A 20,266-nucleotide genomic window follows, 5' to 3' on the forward strand; every position below is an offset into this window, starting at 1 on the left:
AATTCACTAGGGGTGGGAATTGGCAAAAATGTGACAATTCGATAGTATTGCGATATTTGGGCCACGATTCAATATTATTGCGATTCAGTGGCGTAAATTTGTTTTAAAAAGTGGGTGGGGGTTGCTAATACAATGCTAAATCAGATATATGTACAATAACATTACGATGTCCAGCAATCGATTTAAATAGTAGGCTACATGGGGTTTAATTTGTCGTTTAATGAGATGTAGCCTAATATATGTTGTCAGTGCCGAGAATTTTCGTGTGAATAAATACATAGATCCGCCTATTTGAACAACGTTTACCTTAATGGTCCAGTGTTAGTACTTTCGCCAAGCGTGTCAGAAGTTCTGGGTTCTAACCCGCACTCGTGTATATATATATATTTTTTTGTGATTTCACCAGAACGAATAGAGAGTATCCGCAACGGATTGAAGCGTGTGTCCCAGTGGAGACAGTGTGGCGTGTGCGCGAGCCACACGAGAAAACACTGTATCCGCGCCACTGATCGCAGCGGCAGCGAGCACTTTGATCACTTGATTTAAAAAAAGCATTTCAGCTCTAGATCATCTCTTATTTAAAAAACGAACGAAATGAATGCTCTGCCAGTTAACTGGAGATGTTTTATTTATTTGTAGAATTGGTACATTCGTGCCGCGAGATGTTTTAAAAAGTGGTGGGGACAATATCGACCCTGGCAAAAAGTGCTGGGGACATGTCCCACCCGTCCCACCCGCAAATTACGCCTATGGATTCTTAACATATTGCGATACAGCAAATATTGCGATTCGATTCTGCGATGTATTACGATTCATGTCCCCTATATTATTCAAAGGCATTACAAAAAATGAGGAAAATAAGATTTAATTCTAGATAATATTTACATCTTCTACACATTAACTGAAGTGCAAAAACTTAGAAGGGTAGTGCAAAAACTTTGTCCTTGAACATTCAGGATAGACCTAATTACAGGCCAGGACGTAATTATCTCTCTCTCTAAATATAAATACATTGTTAAATATTGTTAAATACAATAGAGTAACATAAAGCAGACATAATAGTAATAGGGCTGTGCCGGTAAACTTGACAACCGCACCACCATGGCTGAGTAGCACTGGCGGTGGTCCGCCAAAACACATTTTTTTGTATGTGAATGTTTTATGTGAATATTAGGACACGAGTGAAGCACAAAGCTTTGTTTACAAAAGAAAAAATAGGTTAGCAATTAAATGTTACATCGCAGCCATGGAAACGTTTGGATTCATGACGAATGAGAGAGTTGTGCGTGAGCCCATAACTTTGAATTCTGGTTTGCAATCTGGTCACCCGATTATCAGCGAATTTAACAATATTCCATTAGTTATTCCATATAGAAAGCTTGAATTGTCTACTTTTAAACTAAACAATTCAAAACGAAAAGAAACCGACTACCCTACTCTCTGCTTATGTAATCCGTATGAATTGTGCATTTCTCTCTATATAGGCGCTAGGGGTGTAACGGTTCACAAATTCACGGTTAGGTTCAATACGATACACTTGTGTCACGGTTCGGTACGTTTTCGATACAGCAAAAAGAAAGAAATGCCAGAGAAAAAAAAATATTTTTTAATTACAAATATCAAAGTATGATTTTTTTTAACTTTGAGCAATGATTGAGCTATAATTTACTCTTCTTAGGAGCATATCAAACAAAACAGCTCCTTGAAAAAAATGAAATGTAGCCTAATATTGTAGTAGTTATAAACGAAGGTTTATTTTAGTTCAGATTAACATTTGAGGGCAGCAATTTTATTCATAATGTCAAAATAAAACCGACGTAATGTTACTTGAAAGCATTATAGCCTACTATTCCTGCCAAACTTCCATGGTTACAGTTAGTGTTACTACAGTAAATCCATGGTGAATGTTGCTGATCTGTGGACACTGGATAGTTCATTCATGGCACAATGTTTCTTCCTGGTTTCCAAGCGCTGTTTGATCCGTTAATAATGGAGAAATGTGAGTTTCTTACTAATCTCGTAGCAATGTTAGCAATGTTAAGTGGCGAATTCAAATGATTCCTTTACTGGATCTCTTAGCGCTGTGTAGTAACAGTGTCGCTTGCTCAAGATCGGCTCGCGCTGCTTTGGCCCAAACTGATAAACGGTCCTTTAACCACACAATAACGAGTAGCTCAGTTTCGTTCCGCTTATATTACGTTTGCCATTTGATGTTGGACAATGTTGTGGTCGCGCCAGCGTCTCTTACTTTATGAGCGCGCTTGCCCCGCGCGACCCGCTTACATTTGAAATAACTACATTTTGGTCGGCAGGAAAAATGGTCCAACAAAATGTGAAAATGCGTACCGAACACTGAACCGAAAGCCGAAATATTGCAATACTTTGCGCTACTGTATCGATATAAGCTACCGAACAGTTCAATACCAATACGTGTATTGTTACACCCCTAATAGGCGTGTTCACTGCGAAGATGACGAGTCAGCATCGTCAACTTCATCTTTGCAGCCCGACACTGACACAAAAAAAAGTTGATTAATATACAATTAAAATGCCTCCTTGCTATATTTGACACATTCTTAATCATTACTTTTGCCGGTTCTTTGTGACAGCTGTTATGTGCGTTATTGGCAGCGTCACCCACCGGTTACATGAACGCGTCACCGCATCAGCACCGAAAACATGGAGATTTTATTTGAGAGAATAATCACACAACCTATTTGATATTCTATAATTAAATAAACTACTCGAATATTCAAAAATCGTGACTCATCGCTGCTTGGAATCTCTTGTTTCTTTTCCCAAATCTTCACTCATGTCTCACCCATTTTCGAAGGGGATTATAAACGTTTCTTCCTTGGTTCGCTTTTAATTAGCCCTATTATTTTTGTATGCTTTGCTGTGGTGAAGTATAACGCTATAGGACAGATAGCCTACTTTTTTACTTGTACGTCAAATTCTTTTTAACACAGTTTGTGCTTGTTATTAGACATGCGGCGTGTCAAGTTTATTTCTAAAGCGCGCTTCACGTGCGGGTGATTTAGTTTCGCTTTCTCTGGCAGCGCAATATCAAACATAACCTAAATGTGTTGCCCTTGTGGAAGATACAATTCGCTCTTCATACCTTTTACAACAAATAGCCTAGAAAACATGAAGATATCAGAAAAAAGATCGATGGTCTCTTTCCTGCTCGTGTCCCACATCCCTCTCAAAGCGCAGAGCGGTAGGCTGTATCAAGTGTCTTTTTATTTTATTTTATTTTTTATAGATTTATAAAATCATAAAATATAAAGCCTATAATAGGCTTTAGTGTGTTGTTTCTTTGACGGAATTGCTCAAATAAACACATTTTTCAAACCCCCCCCCAACCACCGCACAGCCGCCGGTAGTTGGTCCATTACCACCGTGGTGGTAAAAAACTCCCACTGTCACAGCCCTATAACCCGAAAGTAAAACAGATAATTTTATAATTAAATATTGCAATACTTTGCGCTACTGTATCGATATAATTGCGTGCGATACTGAACAGAATAGATTTTTTCCCCCACCACTACAATTCACACAGCGGTTATTCAGGACCATCGTGTATATATACCATCGTGTCAATTCTCAGTTGATTTTGATTAATATGCGCGAGGGAGCAAGACAGTTTGAAGACAGTGAGAGTGCACTGCACGCGGGCACGACCGGGGCTCTTTCTCTGCTTGTTCTTTAAGTAACATGCGCCCTATCGCAAGCACAGCAATCATCTACATCACTCACCGATCAAATAAGGCTTAGACAAGGCAAATTCGCTTTGGCGGCCACCAAAAAAGTTTCAATGCAGGAAAAACCCTTACCAAATAGGCTACACTTCCAGGGATGATAATGATTCAGGCAGCATTACAGATCAGAAGTCAGATTGGGTCGGAACATTCAGAATATTTATCCAGTTCCAACGTTTTGTTGCCATTGTTTTACTGCAGCCTTTTGCAGTCTGTTGCTTTGTGCCATTAAAACTGGTGTTAATTGTGTATTTGTTTTATTTTGCTTTAGACCTGATGGCACTGAAAGAAGAGAGTCAAGAACTGAATCAAATGGAAGAGAAAGATCATGATTTCATGATGGGGAAAAAATCCACTCGGACTGAAAAGCCTTCCTCACAAAAAACAGCTCAGAAAACCATATCTAACAGTTATTTTACCTGCCAACAGTGTGGACAGAGTTTCACTCAAAAACAAAACCTTAAAGTCCACATGAGGAATCACACTGGAGAGAAGCCTTACTCCTGCCAACTGTGTGCACAGAGTTTTGCACGTAAAGGAAACCTTAATCAGCACATAAGAACTCACACTGGAGAGAAGCCTTACACCTGCCAACAGTGTGGAAAGAGCTTCTCACGAAACGAATGTCTTGAGACTCACATGAGAATTCACACTGGAGAGAAGCCGTTTGCATGTGATCAGTGTGGAAAGAGTTTCAGATGTAAAGAGAACCTTAATCAGCACATGAGGATTCACACTGGAGAGAAGCAGTTTGTATGTCATTATTGTGGAAGGAGTTTCACTCAAAAACAAAACCTTAAAGTCCACATAAGAAATCACACTGTAGAGAAGCCTTTCACCTGCCATCACTGTGGAAAGAGTTTCAAACATAAAGGAAACCTTACTATTCACATGAGAATTCACACTGGAGAGACACCTTACACCTGCCATCACTGTGGAAAGAGTTTCAGTCATAAAGGAAACCTTTATCCCCACATGAGAAATCACTCTGGAGAGAAGCCTTTTACGTGTCCTCAGTGTGAGAAGAGTTTCACACATCGAAGAGAACTGAAATGTCATTTGCAAACTCATTTTGAAATACAGCTGTAGTTCTGTTTGTGGTAAAAGGTTGAGAAAATACAGCAGGTTCAGGAATTACTTGCATATTCACTATGGACGATGACCATTCAATTTTGATAAAAAAAAAAAAATACAGATTCTGTCATCACACTTACAGACTCGCCTGAAAAGTCATGCATGTGAGACCCTTGAATGTACTACATTTTGGGTGCTGTTTAAATACTGTAACAAGTATGACTTTATAGGAATTTTTTTACAATATACTTGTCGTTACAGGTAATTAAATAACTTTTGTTTTATAAAAATGCCAACATCATGTAATGCTTAAAGTTTAATTGCAATGGACATATTGCGCAGGTTTTTAGAACTGACGAATATGTGGCGGATCGTTCACGTCTGGCATAGAAGTCACTCTTAACATGGGCATCAGCTAAACCGCAACACCAGCACAACTTTTACCGGCGGAAGATCCAACTCGTTTGCTACAGATAGTTTGATGCTGATTCTTTCCCCTCTTATTGAAAAAATGTATATGCTGTTTTGTGGCACATTGTTTTACCATAAATCTGTGTTTGTGCTGTTATATGGCAGAGGTTGCTATTGCACATCTTCTGACTGAGTACAGAACCTCCAGATCAAAACACAGATGAAGAAACAGAAACAAGCGATAGAAGAAGAGGTCAGATCAGGTAATATACAAGCTAACATGATCATCAAATATTAAAGGGATGGTTCACCCAAAAATGAAATGTTTGTCATCGTTTACTCAAAGTTTTTTTCTTCTGTTGAACACAAAAGAAGATATTTTGAAGAATTTTGGACTGTAGCCTATGGAATTCAATGGTTACTGTCATTCTTCAAAATATCATCTTTTGTGTTCAAAATAAGTAATTCATACAGGTTTGGAAAATTTTCATTTTTGCGTGAACTATCCCTAAAATCATAGCTTTTTAAAGTTATTGAATGAAATGTTGAGTCAATGAATAGGTGAAAGACTACAAGCTACAAGGGGTGTTGATTGATGCGATCTACACCATCTATGATTTGTTTATCATTCTGAATTCGAGTCTTTGATTAAAAAATATTCTCAGCTTTTTGTTCAAAATGTTGCTTTGTTAGGAAACAGTGTTGATAAAAAAGGAATGCATGAATGCACTTCTACGTGCGATTGACTCTAGCACGGTTGTTTCATCATTTAGACTCAGTTGCTTCATTTTTCCTTTCATTTCAAGAAGCCCCATTAGCATGGATTAAAATAAACTTAAATCATCTCATGGTCAGGTAAATAACATTATGGCAAAAGTTATAGGACATAATGAGGTTACAGTGTATACGGTGTTGAGTGAATGATGTTTCAGCACTTTAGCGAGTACTTGCACATTCGTGTTAAGAAACGCACGTAGAAAAGAAATAAACATTTGCAACCTCGTTCACAGAAATCCATCTTATAGCAATGAGATCTCGGTCTTCATCGTGCTTTTCACAACACTACGTACTGTGAAAGAAGAACGGACTAGACCGCTACAACGTGGATTACCGGCAGTCCAGCTGTTATGCATGCAATCCCTCTAGACCCACACTACAGGATTTTTAAATCTGGCGTGTCTCATCAACTTGATAAAGCCCTGAGTGTCTTTTTTCATACAAGCCTCAGCGCTGATACGAAGGCACGCCTGCCTGTTGTGGATCCTCGGGGGAATTTTGCAGAGTTCATTGAGTGGGTGCTGGTGAACTGCAGCTCGACATTTACCATCAGCCTCGCGGAGGATGACATCACTACCAGCCCCACTCCAACACTGCCAGAAACCATCCACCACCAGCGAGCAACTCGACGGAGATGTTGTTCGAGCCCACCGCACACCGAGGAGGCCAGCCCGCCGCGATGAATGAGCCTGAACCTGAGAAGAGGACAGGATAAGACATCGTCCTGGAGCTCCTCACAGAGTCTGACCAGGTGTGTGATATTTTGAGGAACTGAAAGACATTGTTGAGGACAATTTAATTGACTTTTTTGGAGAAATTATTTTCAGCCCCCCTGTATCTCCAGAAAACCCACCCATCCTCCCTCTCACCCATCCTCCTCAATCAGCCAGTTCCTCAGCCCCATCTTTGCCACTGTCCTTCATCCAGTCGGCATCAACAACACGCCATCTGGAGACCATAGACTGTAAAAAATATGGACAAAGTGTCTGTGACTTCACCCATAGACTTTCTGAAGAACGGTTTTGAGGCTTTTTATGGGGGGTATGGGCGGCGCCATCTTGGGAAATCCTAACCCTGCACACCTTCTGGCCAATCCATATATGGGTAAAAGGGCGGGCTTTGTGTGAGACTGAGCCGGCCGGTGGACCCGCCTCTTCAGCCAAGCAGCCTCAGCTATCTGTAACGTTACAAGATCGACTGGCAGACTAGGCTACTTTTTACAGTCTATGGCTACTACATTCACTGCAAAGCTGCTGAAGAGTACAACCCATCTGAATTTGCTGGTAAGTTGTAACGTGAAGTTCATGTATGTCTCTTAAAGGCATGTTCAGACACCTTATAGTTATGTATCCTGCAAGGTACTATCTGGGTAAACTCATGTGAACAGTTAACAAGTTAGTACTACAACGAATGAACGGAGTTGTGTTTGCAACTTCTAGGTAAAATAAGCTAACGTTAGCAACTAACTGTTAACGTTACGTTACCCCATTTACGGTAAACCATAGAGTAAAGCCCTCATTATGCTTCTGCGTCAACTCCACGGCGTAGCTACGCCGTCACTCCAACGGCGTCGTGACCGTTTTATGGTTCTGCGTCGGGTTGCGTTGCATCGCGGTGCATTTCACCGCCAGAACGCTAGGGGGGTGGTGTGGTTCGCGAATCTCTTTCCTAGTTTGTTTTGGTTCCATGCGCCGGTTCCGCTTTTTCATTTCCGACAATGGCGAGCGAAAGAGAGAGAGTGTTGTCGCAGCTGGAGCTAATCAACGTTGAACAACAAATGATTTTATTGCAAATGTTTAATCGAAGAAGAAAAAGACGTCAGCGAAGGTGGTCTGTACGACCAGTGCACGAAGACAGGGGAAGGATTGGCGAATTTGTTACGGTTGTTCGACCGCTGAGGGACTTGGACGAAGAAATGCACTTTAAGTATTTTCGGATGTCGAAAGGTCGATTTGACGATCTTGTTCATCGTTTAAAGCCGTTAATACAGCATCAGACTACACACAGTATGCCTATTGACCTCGCTCAGAGACTGGCAGTGACTTTAAAGATTTTATCTTCGGGTGCAAACCAACAGATCACCGGGTTGGGCTACAAAATGGGTTCGACCACGGTGCCATGGCAGGATAATGTAGTGTCCCGTGGCAGACTTGGTTAATTACTTGATATCCATGATGTACCCGTGAACATTGTATTGTAAATAAACAACAAACTTTTTTTCAAAACAAACATTGATTTGATTGATTGAAGTTTATTTCTAGCAACAACAAAAAAAGAAAAGAATATATATAAATATATACATATACACTACCGGTCAAAAGTTTTAGATCGGTAAGATTTTTAATGTTTTTAAAAGAAGTCTCTTCTGCTCACCAAGGCTGTGTTTAGTATATAAAAAACAATAAAACAAAACATATTTTATGACAATTTAAAATGACTGTTTTCTATTTTAATATATTTTACTCCGGAAATGATGTATAATCTGACCAATCACAGCCCCTGCGGTCTGCGTCACCGCGACGCGTAGTTACAATTTTTTGGAGGTGCACGTCAAGCTACGGCGGAGGGGTCGCGTCGAGGTTCGCGTCGACGCAGAGGGGTCCGCGGGGGTACGCCGTCGATTCGACGCAGAAGCATAAAACAGGCTTAAGATAGACAGGTACTCCAACTCACTACAGATACATTGACCTTCGGCTTTATTTTTTAGTGATTAACGTTGCCCATCTCTATACTCCTTTTATTATTCGTAATGTAGTTATCTTATGAAACGTTAACTTGACCGTATGAATATGCGACATGAAGGTTAGTTAAAGCCAGTTGAAGAGTCTGATGTTGGTATACTTTGTCACTAAAGACCCATTTCAAATAGCACTGTCGCTATTTTGCTCGAGTGGTCAGTGGCAGTCTAACTTTAATTAAAGAGCCGGCAGTATCTTGATATACTTGGTCACCATTTCCAATTGTTTAATGTTAATATTCATTTTGTTTTTCTGCAGTTTTCGTTATGGACGCCATTAACGTAAGAGGTACATATATTATATATATACAACGGATGTTTTGTTATGGATTATGCAATGAGTACAACTAAATAACGTTTTAGAGTAATGGTTTGCACAATATGTATTTTTACTGTTAAAATCACAATCGCGACTACTGGTGATTACAAGTGTTGTTAGTTGGCACTATTGTGTTGTATTGCATTACATTGTAGGTTACACAGGTATGACTGTAATGAAATGTTTACCTTTCTATTTTGGCAGTTCCCACTGTGTGGATCATGGGGGACAGCTATGTTCGGCGTGGAGAGGAGGCGGCAAGGAGGTCCCTGGGCTCTAACCTGGGACTAGATACCCAGGTGAAGTGGTTTGGCTGGGGTGGACTGAGGTGGCGTGGCGTCCTCCCCTTTTTTGCCCAGTCCCTGCGAGGAAGAACAGTCCCGGAGGTCCTGCTCATCCACTGCGGCGCAGAGATCTCGCCGCAGAGATGAAGCAGGATCTGTGTGATCTCCATCGGCGGCACCCACAGATGACCATCATCATATCTGCAATCACCCAGCGTCGTCGATGGGGATCCACAGACCCAAGGAAGATCGACCGGTCCCGGGTATGGGTGAACGGTGTGATGGCCAGCTTTGTGTTGGGTCTCAAGGGGGGGATCGTACGCCATCCACACATAGTGTTTGACAACCCTGCGTTGTTTCTCTGGTAACAACCAGGTTCATCTGTCTACTAGGGGCAATGAATATTTTTTAAATAGCATCGCTGAATGTCTGAAAGACTTAATCCAGTAGGGGTGGTTCTGGATTAATCTTTTAGACATGCCTTTTACATCTGAAATGGCCAGGCTTTTGAATACTATATGTGGTGTGGTGTACCTTTGATCTAGTTTAAATTCATATAGCATTGCTGGCCATAACACTGTTTTACATAATTACTGATCTTCCTCTACCTTTTTTGTTTGCCCCATTCCCTATTAAAAAAATAAAAAAAATAAATAATAACTTCATTCACCAATTTGCCCACCACTCCCCCTTCCACAAGAAAAGCCCCTCATCCACCCTGGCCATTCCATCCCAGGGGCCTCCTCTCCATTCCACGGCGAGTGTAGCTGCACACCTTTTTATTAATTTATTTATTTTACCTCCCCAGAACAATTCGGGGTTAAATGCCTTGCTCAAGGGCTACCACGAATGAACTGAACGGTCTCCTCAAACCCCTGGAATGTTATTGCAATACTGCAGGGTATGTCATACATGTTGTCCATTATATATGATGTCATCGAGTGGTCTACTCACACCACTGTCTGTTAAAGACCCTGGGCTAAGCCTCTATCAGAAAGACTCGTGCCCCCAGCACCCCATCCACACACAGTGCCTGACAACCCTGCGTTGTTTCTGAGAGACCAGGTTCAAACTTTATGGAGTTTACCCAGTTCCACTATGTACTGCCATTTTCTTTACCCACCTGCTGTCTGTCTACTATCATCTGTCTACTGGGGCAATTCATATTTTTTAAATAACATTGCGGAATGGCACTGATCTTTATGGAGTTTACCCAGTTCCACTACCGTTACAGTTCCAGCCAAAATGTACCCAAGCAATTCCAGCAAGATAGGAACATACAAAACGACATGCACCAGTTGTGAAGGAGTTTGAAGCATGTCCAGATCATAGAGCTAACTACATGACAGTAACATTTGTCTCACTGAGCCTGTGAAGACACTCACTGATTATATTTGCTATTTCTTGGGGGCTGGTGATCTCTCAGCAGTTTCCAAGCTGTTTCTTAATTCCTCTGTATTTTAGATCTTCTTTGGGGCTCTAGATGCTTTGGTGAGGGAATTTTTGCTTGTTAGCACATCATACATGTAGTCCATTACACAAACCTGTGCTAAGCCTCCATCAGAAGGACTCTTGTCTACTAGGGGTAATTCATATTTTTTAAATAACATTGCTGAGTGTCTGAATGGCACTGATCTTGCACTTAAATGTTTATGGAACCTTTCTGTGAACTGTAAATAATAAATGATGATGATATTGAACCCATTGACACTGTACATGTCACTTTTTTGTCTAGGACTGATGGACTGTTACACCCTTCCCTTTACTTATGCCAAACCAATGTCTGTTCATTTACAAACTTACTGTTGATGGCACTGAACTTGAAAATGAAAACACTTACAAATGTTTATGGGACTTTTTCGATCAACTGTGACCTACATTTAACTCATTAAAACTTGTATCAAACCAGTTTTGTCTATGCTGTCAAACATTTACAATTAAATTGCAGTAGGAGCAAAAACAATCAGTAGGTTGAATTGAAAACCTAGATGCGGAAGTAAATTTGCATTTTTATTTATATGTCTTGAGCATTACAGGTAAATAACACAAAATGTTGTAAGCTAGTAAATAGTCAGTATTGCGGAATGGCACTGATCTTTATGGAGTTTACCCAGTCCCAGTTATTTTTTAAATAACATTTCTGAGTGTTTGAATGGCACTGATCTGATAAAGTCTTTGAAATCAGAAGTTGCCTCTGGTCAACATGGCTTTTGCTCAGTCTGTTAGGATTTCAAACTGAGTCAAGGATGGTGGTGTTGTCACAGAGGAGACAGTTGCCTGTGCCCTTCTTCACCTGATGCCTGACAAGGAGTCGCTTGTATGCTCCACGAAACTGTCTTACATTGGGGTTGTTGTTGTGACCACCACGTGATCTGATCGCTGAGAAGAACAGCTCCAAGTGGTCCTGACTGAGTTTGTATGTCAGGAGGTATCTGCATGGGGCAGCTGGCTGCTCAACCAGGTCTTCATATACACCCATCACACTTCTACAACAAGCAATGAAACCATAGACTGGTGTTTTTTTCTGTGTACGATGTAAATGTACAAGGGTTCCTTTTTGTTGCACTTGAAGCCCACGGAGAAGTGATTCCGCTTCTTCTAACATACCCTTGGCTCGATGTTTCGTTGCAGGCTTAATTGGTGCTTTGAATCCTTTGCCGAGTGGATTGTGGCTGTTTAGGACATCAAAGGCTGCATCAATTGTGCGCAGGAAGTGAACCGTGGCTGCACATCATCCGATGAACTGGGGATACTTCAGCTCCTGCTCACAATACTCAAGGGCATCAGCCACACTGCTGCTGAAGAGCTGGGCTGCAAGATGGGCTGGGCTGCCTTCATCTTCTGATTCCGCCACTCAATATGCGCCATTCTGAGCTTGTTCCCAAGACGCAAGCCCTCCTTCTTTTGAAGCTTGTGAAGCTCCTCAATGTACTGCCATTTGATCTGCTGACCATCTTCTCTTACTAGTACCTCTGCTGTGGAGTAGACATTCCGAAGAAGCTTGAGCATGTGACATGGATCCAAGAGCACATGGATTTTTTCTGTGCTATCCTCGGGATGGAAAAAATAGGGTCTCATGTCCATGATGTCAAGACTGGCACCAAGCTCCTTGATCATCGCAAAGTTTTGAGAGGGTCCATCGCTGGTCAATGAAACCACCCTAACTCCGATCGCATGAAGTCTAATGAGACTCTCTCGGATGATGTTTGCTCTCTCTGCACCGGTCATGCTGTTGATGAGAAAGTAAGCAACAGGGATCTTCCAAGACTCGTTGATAGCAACTACCATGAGGACCAATGCTTGTGTTGCCACAACATTTTCCATCTCCCCGGCACCGATGTCAACATAGCCGTGCACTTGGTCACCCCCAAACTCAGTTTGCTTATGAAGGTCCATTTCATCCATCATCAACGCGCAAACTGTGTCTTTCCCTGCTTTCTTCTGCTCAACAACATGGCTTCTTAGAGCTGTGAATGAAGCAACAGTGAATCCAGGATCTGCAGAGATGCTACTGTATCAGTTCCTGATGGTTTGAGGATGCGGCAAAGCTAAGTGCAACTTCTCCCTGACGTAATCATAAGCCTTGGCAGAGTAAAAGTGCAGTGTTGTGGCAAATTGCTTCATGAAATGAAAATGAAAATAAATAAAAACATGGCATTATTGCAGAGTAAATGACTGTGATTTAGCAGTGTATATATCAGTGTACTTAAAGTTGTGTAAAAAAAAAACATTTCTTGTATTTTTGTTTTCAATGAAATAATGACAGCTCATAACAATCCAAACTCAGAAATAACTTGCATCCATCAGGCAGGCAATAATATAAAGTAAAAATAAACAAGTAAATGAAAGTAATGATGCAGCTGCCAAATCGGTCAATCATCCCGGTGTCCTGCTGACTGAATTGGCCGATCATTAACGATCATTCCAGCCCCTTGAGCAGCAGCTGATGTCGCCAGTACCTGCCTATCAGCATCCCATGTAAGGAATATGGATATTTTTCTTTCACAAACGCTTCACTTCAGAAGGCCTTTATTAACCTCCCGGAGCCGTGTGGAGCACTTTTATGATGGAGCGATGCACTTTTATGGACTTCAAACAGAAACAACCATTCACTGCCATTTTTAATATGACTCAGATTGTCTTCATCTGAAAGAACAAGAAGAATGTCATACACACCTAGGATTACTTGAGGGCGAGTAAATCATGGTGTAATTTTCATTTTTGGGTGAACTAACCCTTTAAGATGCATCTTTTTTCTGTCAACACTTGACCCATTAATACTAACACTTACTATTCTATATCTATTATTTAAAAATGTTTTTAAATAAATTAAAAACTTGCTATGTGTACTAGACTTAACAGTGAGGAGTAACAGCATTTGCAATACTGTTGCCCTATTGCTGGTTTTACTGCTTCTATTGCTTCTCCTAATTTGTAAGTCACTTTGGGTAAAAGCATCTGCTAAAATATTAAATGTAAATATATTTCCCAACTAGTCAGAGGGTACTTTTGTTTATTATTTGGGCTCTTCCCCCTCCTGAAGTTATTTTGATTCCTTTTGAGTTGGAATGAGTTGCAGCCATCAAAATTAACTTTTGTTTAAATTTACAAAATACAATTAAGTTGGTCAGTAAAAACATTGGAAATCTTTTCTTTGTACATTTGTCAGTTGTTCAAGAGAATGAACAAATCCCAGATTCTCTTTTACAAAATGTCCAAACTTTCCTGGAAATAGGGTTGTACAATTAATCCTACAATCATAATTTTCTTCGTTGTTAATATTTTAATTACAAAAGTAAAATAGCAAAAATGATTATATCAGGATGTAATTATGAAAGTCTTATATCTTGAATTACGATTATGGTCATATTTCCCACTCCAAAATGTCACTTAATATTAACCCTACTTTATGAAGTCATAAACTCTTTTTATTATATATTCTGAACCTATAAACTACATTTGTTACTAATATGGTATAAATAGTTTCTGCACCCAAACGTTAAATTTTTTTACATATAGAGAGATTCTCTCTCTTTAATTATTAATTCTTAATATTTTCATTAGTAGTCTTTAATATTTCGTATAATTGTACATTTCTATGCACGTTTGTGATATTGGACTGTGTGCACTTTTATTTTGTTCAGGAGGTGTGACGTCATAAGGCTGCGCCGCGCTCCTGCATCTGTTGTGATTCGGCTGAAGAAAGGTTTGTGGTGTTGCGCGTTTAAAATCGTTACAAACTTTGCAATCAATTTAATTGATTTACAATATTGTAATGGCAATTGATCATACATAACATCGTAACATTGTAATGCTTTATTTAACCATAACGAACGTTCTTATGAGTAAAAGCGAGTGACAGAAAAGATGCGTCTCATTTCGCTCCCTCTATCGTGATCAGTTCATTGTAAACACAGATTCAGTCACTGGTAAGTAGTGATGAGAGAAACTGAGCTTTGAGTCTGAATACTTTGCTAAACTATTCAGTGATTTGAGTTACAGCTGACGACACCAGTGAGTTAAAACAGTGTAAATGCAACGAGAACAACAAACACTAACATGTGTAGCGACAACTTTTACAAAATAACTGAAAATGTTTTCATTAAAGTGTGACATGTAACGTGTGCTCTTTTTTAATTTGTTCAGTTTGAGTGTTTTAGTCTAATCAGATCATTTAAGTCCATTAACTCTCTCTCTCTGACTGACTCTCTGACCAGTGAACTGAACTACTGAACTAGAGCTGACTGAGACTGATTTTCTTTTTTCTTTCTGTTAATTATTCTCATCTTAAACAGGACAAACACACAGAAGAACTCCTGGTGAAGCGACTGAGATCCACGTGACACTATTATAAAGATGGCGTTTATTAAAGAGGAGAGTGAAGACATAAAGATTGTGTTTATTAAAGAGGAGAATGAAGACATGAAGTTTGAAGAAACACTGAGTGTGAAGCAAGATGATACTGAGGAACACACAGGTTGGTTTCATTCTCACAGCTGAACTTAAGTCATTTAATCCTTTCTGAAAATCAAACTAAAATTGTTAAATATTAACAATCAAAGACACAAATTGAGGATTTAATAAAATATCTCATGTGTGTTTAACATCTTCTATTGACCAGAAGTGGGACCAAGTCATTGTTTTGCAAGTCACAAGTCCAGACAGAAAAAGCCAAGTCAAACTGAGTTTGTTAGTATTAATTACTGTATAGTAAATGTATATATTTATATACTTTATATATTTTATTTCCCCCTTCATTTTATGTTTCTCTTTATCCAATTAACATTTTGAATTGTCTATTTTCATATTTAAGGTACTAAATGTTTTTTAAAAACTCTACATCTCTGATAATCACGCCAATTAAGTTCTCACTATATGACTGTAGGCCACATGTGGCAAAACATGAAACGACTTCACTTTCAGAGGAATTTAACATTCTATAATATTTTATTTCAGTTAAGCTAGTCATTAGTAGTCTATAGTGGGCCTAAGTAACATTTTATAAGGATAATCAGTGGTGTTTCATTGAGGAATGAATCAGTGTTTATAAACTAATAATTCCGTTCTTGTCCACGGTTTCATTTGTTAGCGAGTTAAGGATTTTAAAGGGCCCCTATTATGGTTTTTCGAATATTCCCTTTCATGCAGTGTGTAAAAGAGCTGTTTGTGAATGTAAACATTCTGCAAAGTCGAAAGTGAACGATAAATGAAGTTATTGTCTCCCAAAAGAGAGACTCGAGTTGTTTTTACGAGTCAGTTTTGTTTAGAATGATACTATTTTACGGTTCTACGTCACTAGAAAAGACATTTCCATAATACCCGTCTATGTTGTACGTTGTCCGTCTGCGAACAACTCAACCCGCCCTCAACACGTTATTTTACTGACAACTGCTTCTCAAATCTTATTTAGACCAGCTTGCTCCTCAGAATCGCATCCTTTAAGTATTATTATTATTATTATTATTGACGTTTGTATTTTCTACTGGGTGTTCAAAATACATAGTTTAGAGTTTTATATTGTGTAGGTCTCCGGCTAACTCACGATGTTACTGTCTTACTGAAATACTTCTGCTAATCAGTTGTGGGCCACTATTACATATAACTGTGTCTATTAATGCATATTGTCTGTTGTTCTTATTACTTTGAGTAAAGATTAAGCATGGAGCAAGATTTGTTTTACCAACGTTTGTTACATCAGTTATTCACTTTAGTGTTCGGCTAACACGTATGCGCTGTTATTGATGCAGTTAATAGTTCCCACATGTGCACTGTAATAAATTAGAAATACACACCCATATCAGTTTGTTGCTGGACATAGTTTGTTAATGCTTGATACATAATTGATACCTTTAAGAGAAATATCAGTGCAAATTGCAAACATACTCAAGCTATGGACGAGCCTTCGAATGAAACATCGAAAATAATCAGTTTCAGTCAGAAGTTCCTAAACAAAATAAATATATAGCCTATACATTATATAAAGACGAATCAATAAAATGTATAAGCTTACAGCCAACTGAAACGCTACAAATAAAACTGACCGTCACTATTGTTTTTATGTCCACGTTGTTGGGAAGAAGTGAGCGCTTTGTCTTTCTCACAATAGCCGCGTTTCCACTGTCGGGCCAGTGCGAGCCAGGGCTTCAAACGGGCCGTTACGGGCTAAAAGCCCCGGAGCCCAAAACACACTGCGTTTCCACTGTCGGGCCAGAATCTCCACAGCGCTTCACTAAAACACCCGTAACACGTCTCTCTGGAACAACATCACACAAACCCATCATTTCACCAACAAATGGAAGTTTTATCAGAAAACGAATCAAAAGGAAATCACTGGAAACGGCGTGATCGCAAAACAAAAAGCGACCGTTTGCTGGCATTTTTGTTGTTTACTTGAATATTTAAAACCCAAGAATCGATGTTTTACCACAGGTTTACAATAAAAAGTAATACATTGATCATAATGAATTAATTTGTGTCAAAATTGCACATTAGTCACTCAGAAATAAATAACTGTTAGGTCTATTTTCATAAGAAAGAGGGCGTACTTACTTATTCAGTCGAGGCTGTTTCTGTTTATTTGGCAGTTAAAGGACATTTACATCACAATTAGAAAGAATGATAATTTCTACAAATATACCACCAAAAATACGACCTTGAGGAGGTTTAGCACTCTTTCCCAGTAGGCTATACAGTTATATTTTCAGTCAGAGAAACAGGTAGCTCCCAAAATAAGTTACTTTATTTTATGATAGTCTGGTATAAAGAGACCAGAGAGAGTTGTCTACTGACAGATAAAATAAAAACATGATTCTGATAGCCTTTATGATTTGTCAGATTTTTTCAAGCGTTCATATTTACCATGTTTGCAATGGTAACGGTTAGCGTGCATAGTCTTTTGCATCGCGTATAAATATTTTTTGCCTTATACGGTGATCAGGATTCACATCGGATCACAAACAGAAGGCATTCAAACATGAAAGTGAGTTTTGAGGTAAATGATTTTTAAAGTCTTTGTATATGGAATCATCCGGCGCTGCCGTCTCCAGACTCAGGTAAACTCCGTCTCTGTTCATAACCACTCCTCTAGCCCGAGCTGGCCCGCTTTGGACCAAGGTATTCGGCGGGCCAGAAAATCCTGGCCGTTGGCCCAGAGGAAGCCCGATCAAGCCCCGGAAGTGACAGTGGCAACCGCTTTTGGCCCGGCAGTGGAAACGCGGCTAATGAAGAGAAAAAATAAAAGCTTCTGCCAAATGCATAAATGTAAATGCCAAGGTGCTGTGGCCATGGAAGTGATTGGAACACCTCAATACAATGATTTGGTTGGGTGTCCCGATATTTTTGCCAGTATAGTATTCCCATCTCTTGTTGATTTATTCTGTTAGTTGTTTTTTTTCTCCAGTACTGTTGTGGATGTGCTGTCATAGCGCAGCAACAAGCGGTGTCTCTTCATGTTTATTAACATGGGCAGTGTGGCAGACAGAAATGCATGTACATCCTGTGAGAGCAGCTTGGTGAGAGTGATCATGGGTTTCAGCACTGAGACGATGTCTGCCATTGTGCAGTTGTGAGATCTAGATCTCGATCAGACCGTTTGGTACCAGTGTCTGAAAGCATAGCTGTCAATGGCCACCTCTTTTCCAGGAGGCGCTCCAGCATTAAGTACGTGGAGTTCTATCGTGTCAAGACATCTTGGATGAGTTTGTGTTCAGCCACATTCTGTTGCTTTTTTTTTCTCAGAGCTGTTGTAGCCTTGGCACTTTTCTTGAAATGTCCCACAAGGCGTCTACCAGCAGCAATGGTTCGACAGATCGTATTAGTTTTCAGAGCCGCACAACTGCAGAGTGTGCCCCGCACAACGAACACCCTGGTCGGGTTATCAGAAAGTAGTTCTGCGCACAACACCATAGTAGCAGCATTGTCGTTTACCACTGTTACCCTCTTTTCTCCAGGTATCTCAAATTCCTCCATCACTTCAGTCACTCTATGTTGGCAGCTGTGTAGCTCACCTTCAACACTTTTTTTTTTTTTCAACACAAATTTTGGGAACATTGTAGTCTGGCTAAAGAAATTCAATCATTCGTTTAAAACCTTCACCGCTGACAATGTTAATTGGTCTCATAGTAAGTGCAACAAAATAAACAATTTTGTCTATAATTTCTCTTTTTCTTTTCTCAGTAAGTTGCGGTTTCATGACTAGAGTTTGCTGAGTCAGTGTCGGCTGCGAAGTTGACCGCGGATGAGCCTAGAGAGAAATGCACGTTAAGTTAAAAATGTCAGTATGATTTAACTTCCACACTCCATTATCATTTGGATAGTGTAATATAATAACGAACATTTATCTAAGTTAATTTAGTTAACCTTAACGTAACACAAGCGGCCATGTAAAGTGGCTAATGCTGGGGTTCTACCTGCACGTTTTAAATAAGAAATGTTTGATGTTGACAGATGATACACAAACGTTTGCCTGCAGAGTTTGCAGCTAAGCTTTTTAAGGGTCATCCTTTATACATTCAAAATGATCCCATGCTTTTAATGTTCTTTCTGACATAATTATTAGCAGGTGGATCAGCCAGGACAGCCTTGTTAGCTAATTTTCCGTCACTGACTGTGTGACTTCGCCACTTCCTGTGGATTTTTTTTCTCTGTGACTAACCGACCAATGAAAATGTAATTTACCAAGCCTCTTCCAGTCAACTAAAGATTAGTCAACTATTAGTGTGCAGTTCTACATAAATCACATTACAGTCCATTGCTTGCATATAAGATTTAGTGTTAATACAAATGACGTGCACTGAGTAAGTGTTCAGCAATCAAGAGCATGCAACAGTAGTGGCGCTTTTTTCCGTCAGTTACCGCTAGTTATATGTACCTTGTTTGTACCTTCTTTGCTATTGAAATTTCCAACCAAACTACAAACATTCCAGTGATTTCTGTGAAAATTGAATGCGCTCAACAAGCTCAATCAACTCTGCATCAGCTCTGCACAGCAGCAATAGACATAAATGTTTGTATTTAAATAATATTAAATATTATATTAATTAGAAACCTTTACTTCATAGCCATACTTCTCTGATATCTCCATTCTGCTCTGTGTTTGCTCTGTTGTCTGCGTTTCATTATCTGGACACAAACACTGCTGCGTGGTATCAGTTTTTGGTACTGGAGCATTTTAACAATTACATGAGCGCAGTATCAGTACATCCCTAGGAATGTTTATCAGTAAAATCAATATAGTATATTTATCAGTAATATTTTACTAGGAAACTGCTGTATTTCATTTTGAAAAACTAAGTACACTCAGTGAATCAACAGCTTGAATAATGTCTAGGTTACTAATGATGTATGTAATCTACTGAAGTAATGTTACACCTATACTGACGTAATGGGGTCTCATCTGGGAGCC

At 39.6% G+C, this 20,266-nt stretch overlaps 2 protein-coding genes and 1 long non-coding RNA gene across 4 annotated transcripts in view; 2 read left to right on the forward strand and 1 right to left on the reverse strand.

The window, feature by feature from the left end:
- LOC309496080 (uncharacterized protein) overlaps positions 1-5,975 on the forward strand; it is a 329,920-nt gene extending 323,945 nt beyond the window's left edge. The window contains exon 3 of the mRNA XM_082166037.1: positions 4,033-5,975. Coding sequence (XP_082022163.1) covers positions 4,033-4,850 — 818 coding nt within the window. The 3' untranslated portion in view covers positions 4,851-5,975. The remainder of the gene's footprint in view (positions 1-4,032) is intronic.
- Positions 1-20,266, forward strand: part of LOC309496070 (uncharacterized protein) — a 32,486-nt gene that overhangs the window by 5,293 nt on the left and 6,927 nt on the right. Inside the window, exon 2 of one of the 2 annotated variants that reach the window (XM_082166024.1) lies at positions 15,159-15,340. In XM_082166024.1, coding sequence (XP_082022150.1) covers positions 15,220-15,340 — 121 coding nt within the window. In that variant the 5' untranslated portion in view covers positions 15,159-15,219. Of the gene's footprint in view, positions 1-15,158; positions 15,341-20,266 lie in introns of those variants that run through there. The other variant, XR_014204952.1, reaches the window with a different exon arrangement.
- On the reverse strand, positions 5,689-11,364 carry LOC309496174. The gene is made up of 2 exons (XR_014205032.1): positions 10,502-11,364; positions 5,689-6,192 (listed from the first exon to the last, which is right to left on the reverse strand). It is a non-coding gene; the product is annotated as an uncharacterized lncRNA (long non-coding RNA).

Source organism: Leuciscus leuciscus (assembly GCF_965113295.1).
Source record: "Leuciscus leuciscus genome assembly, chromosome: 4".
Classification (NCBI taxonomy): domain Eukaryota; kingdom Metazoa; phylum Chordata; class Actinopteri; order Cypriniformes; family Leuciscidae; genus Leuciscus; species Leuciscus leuciscus.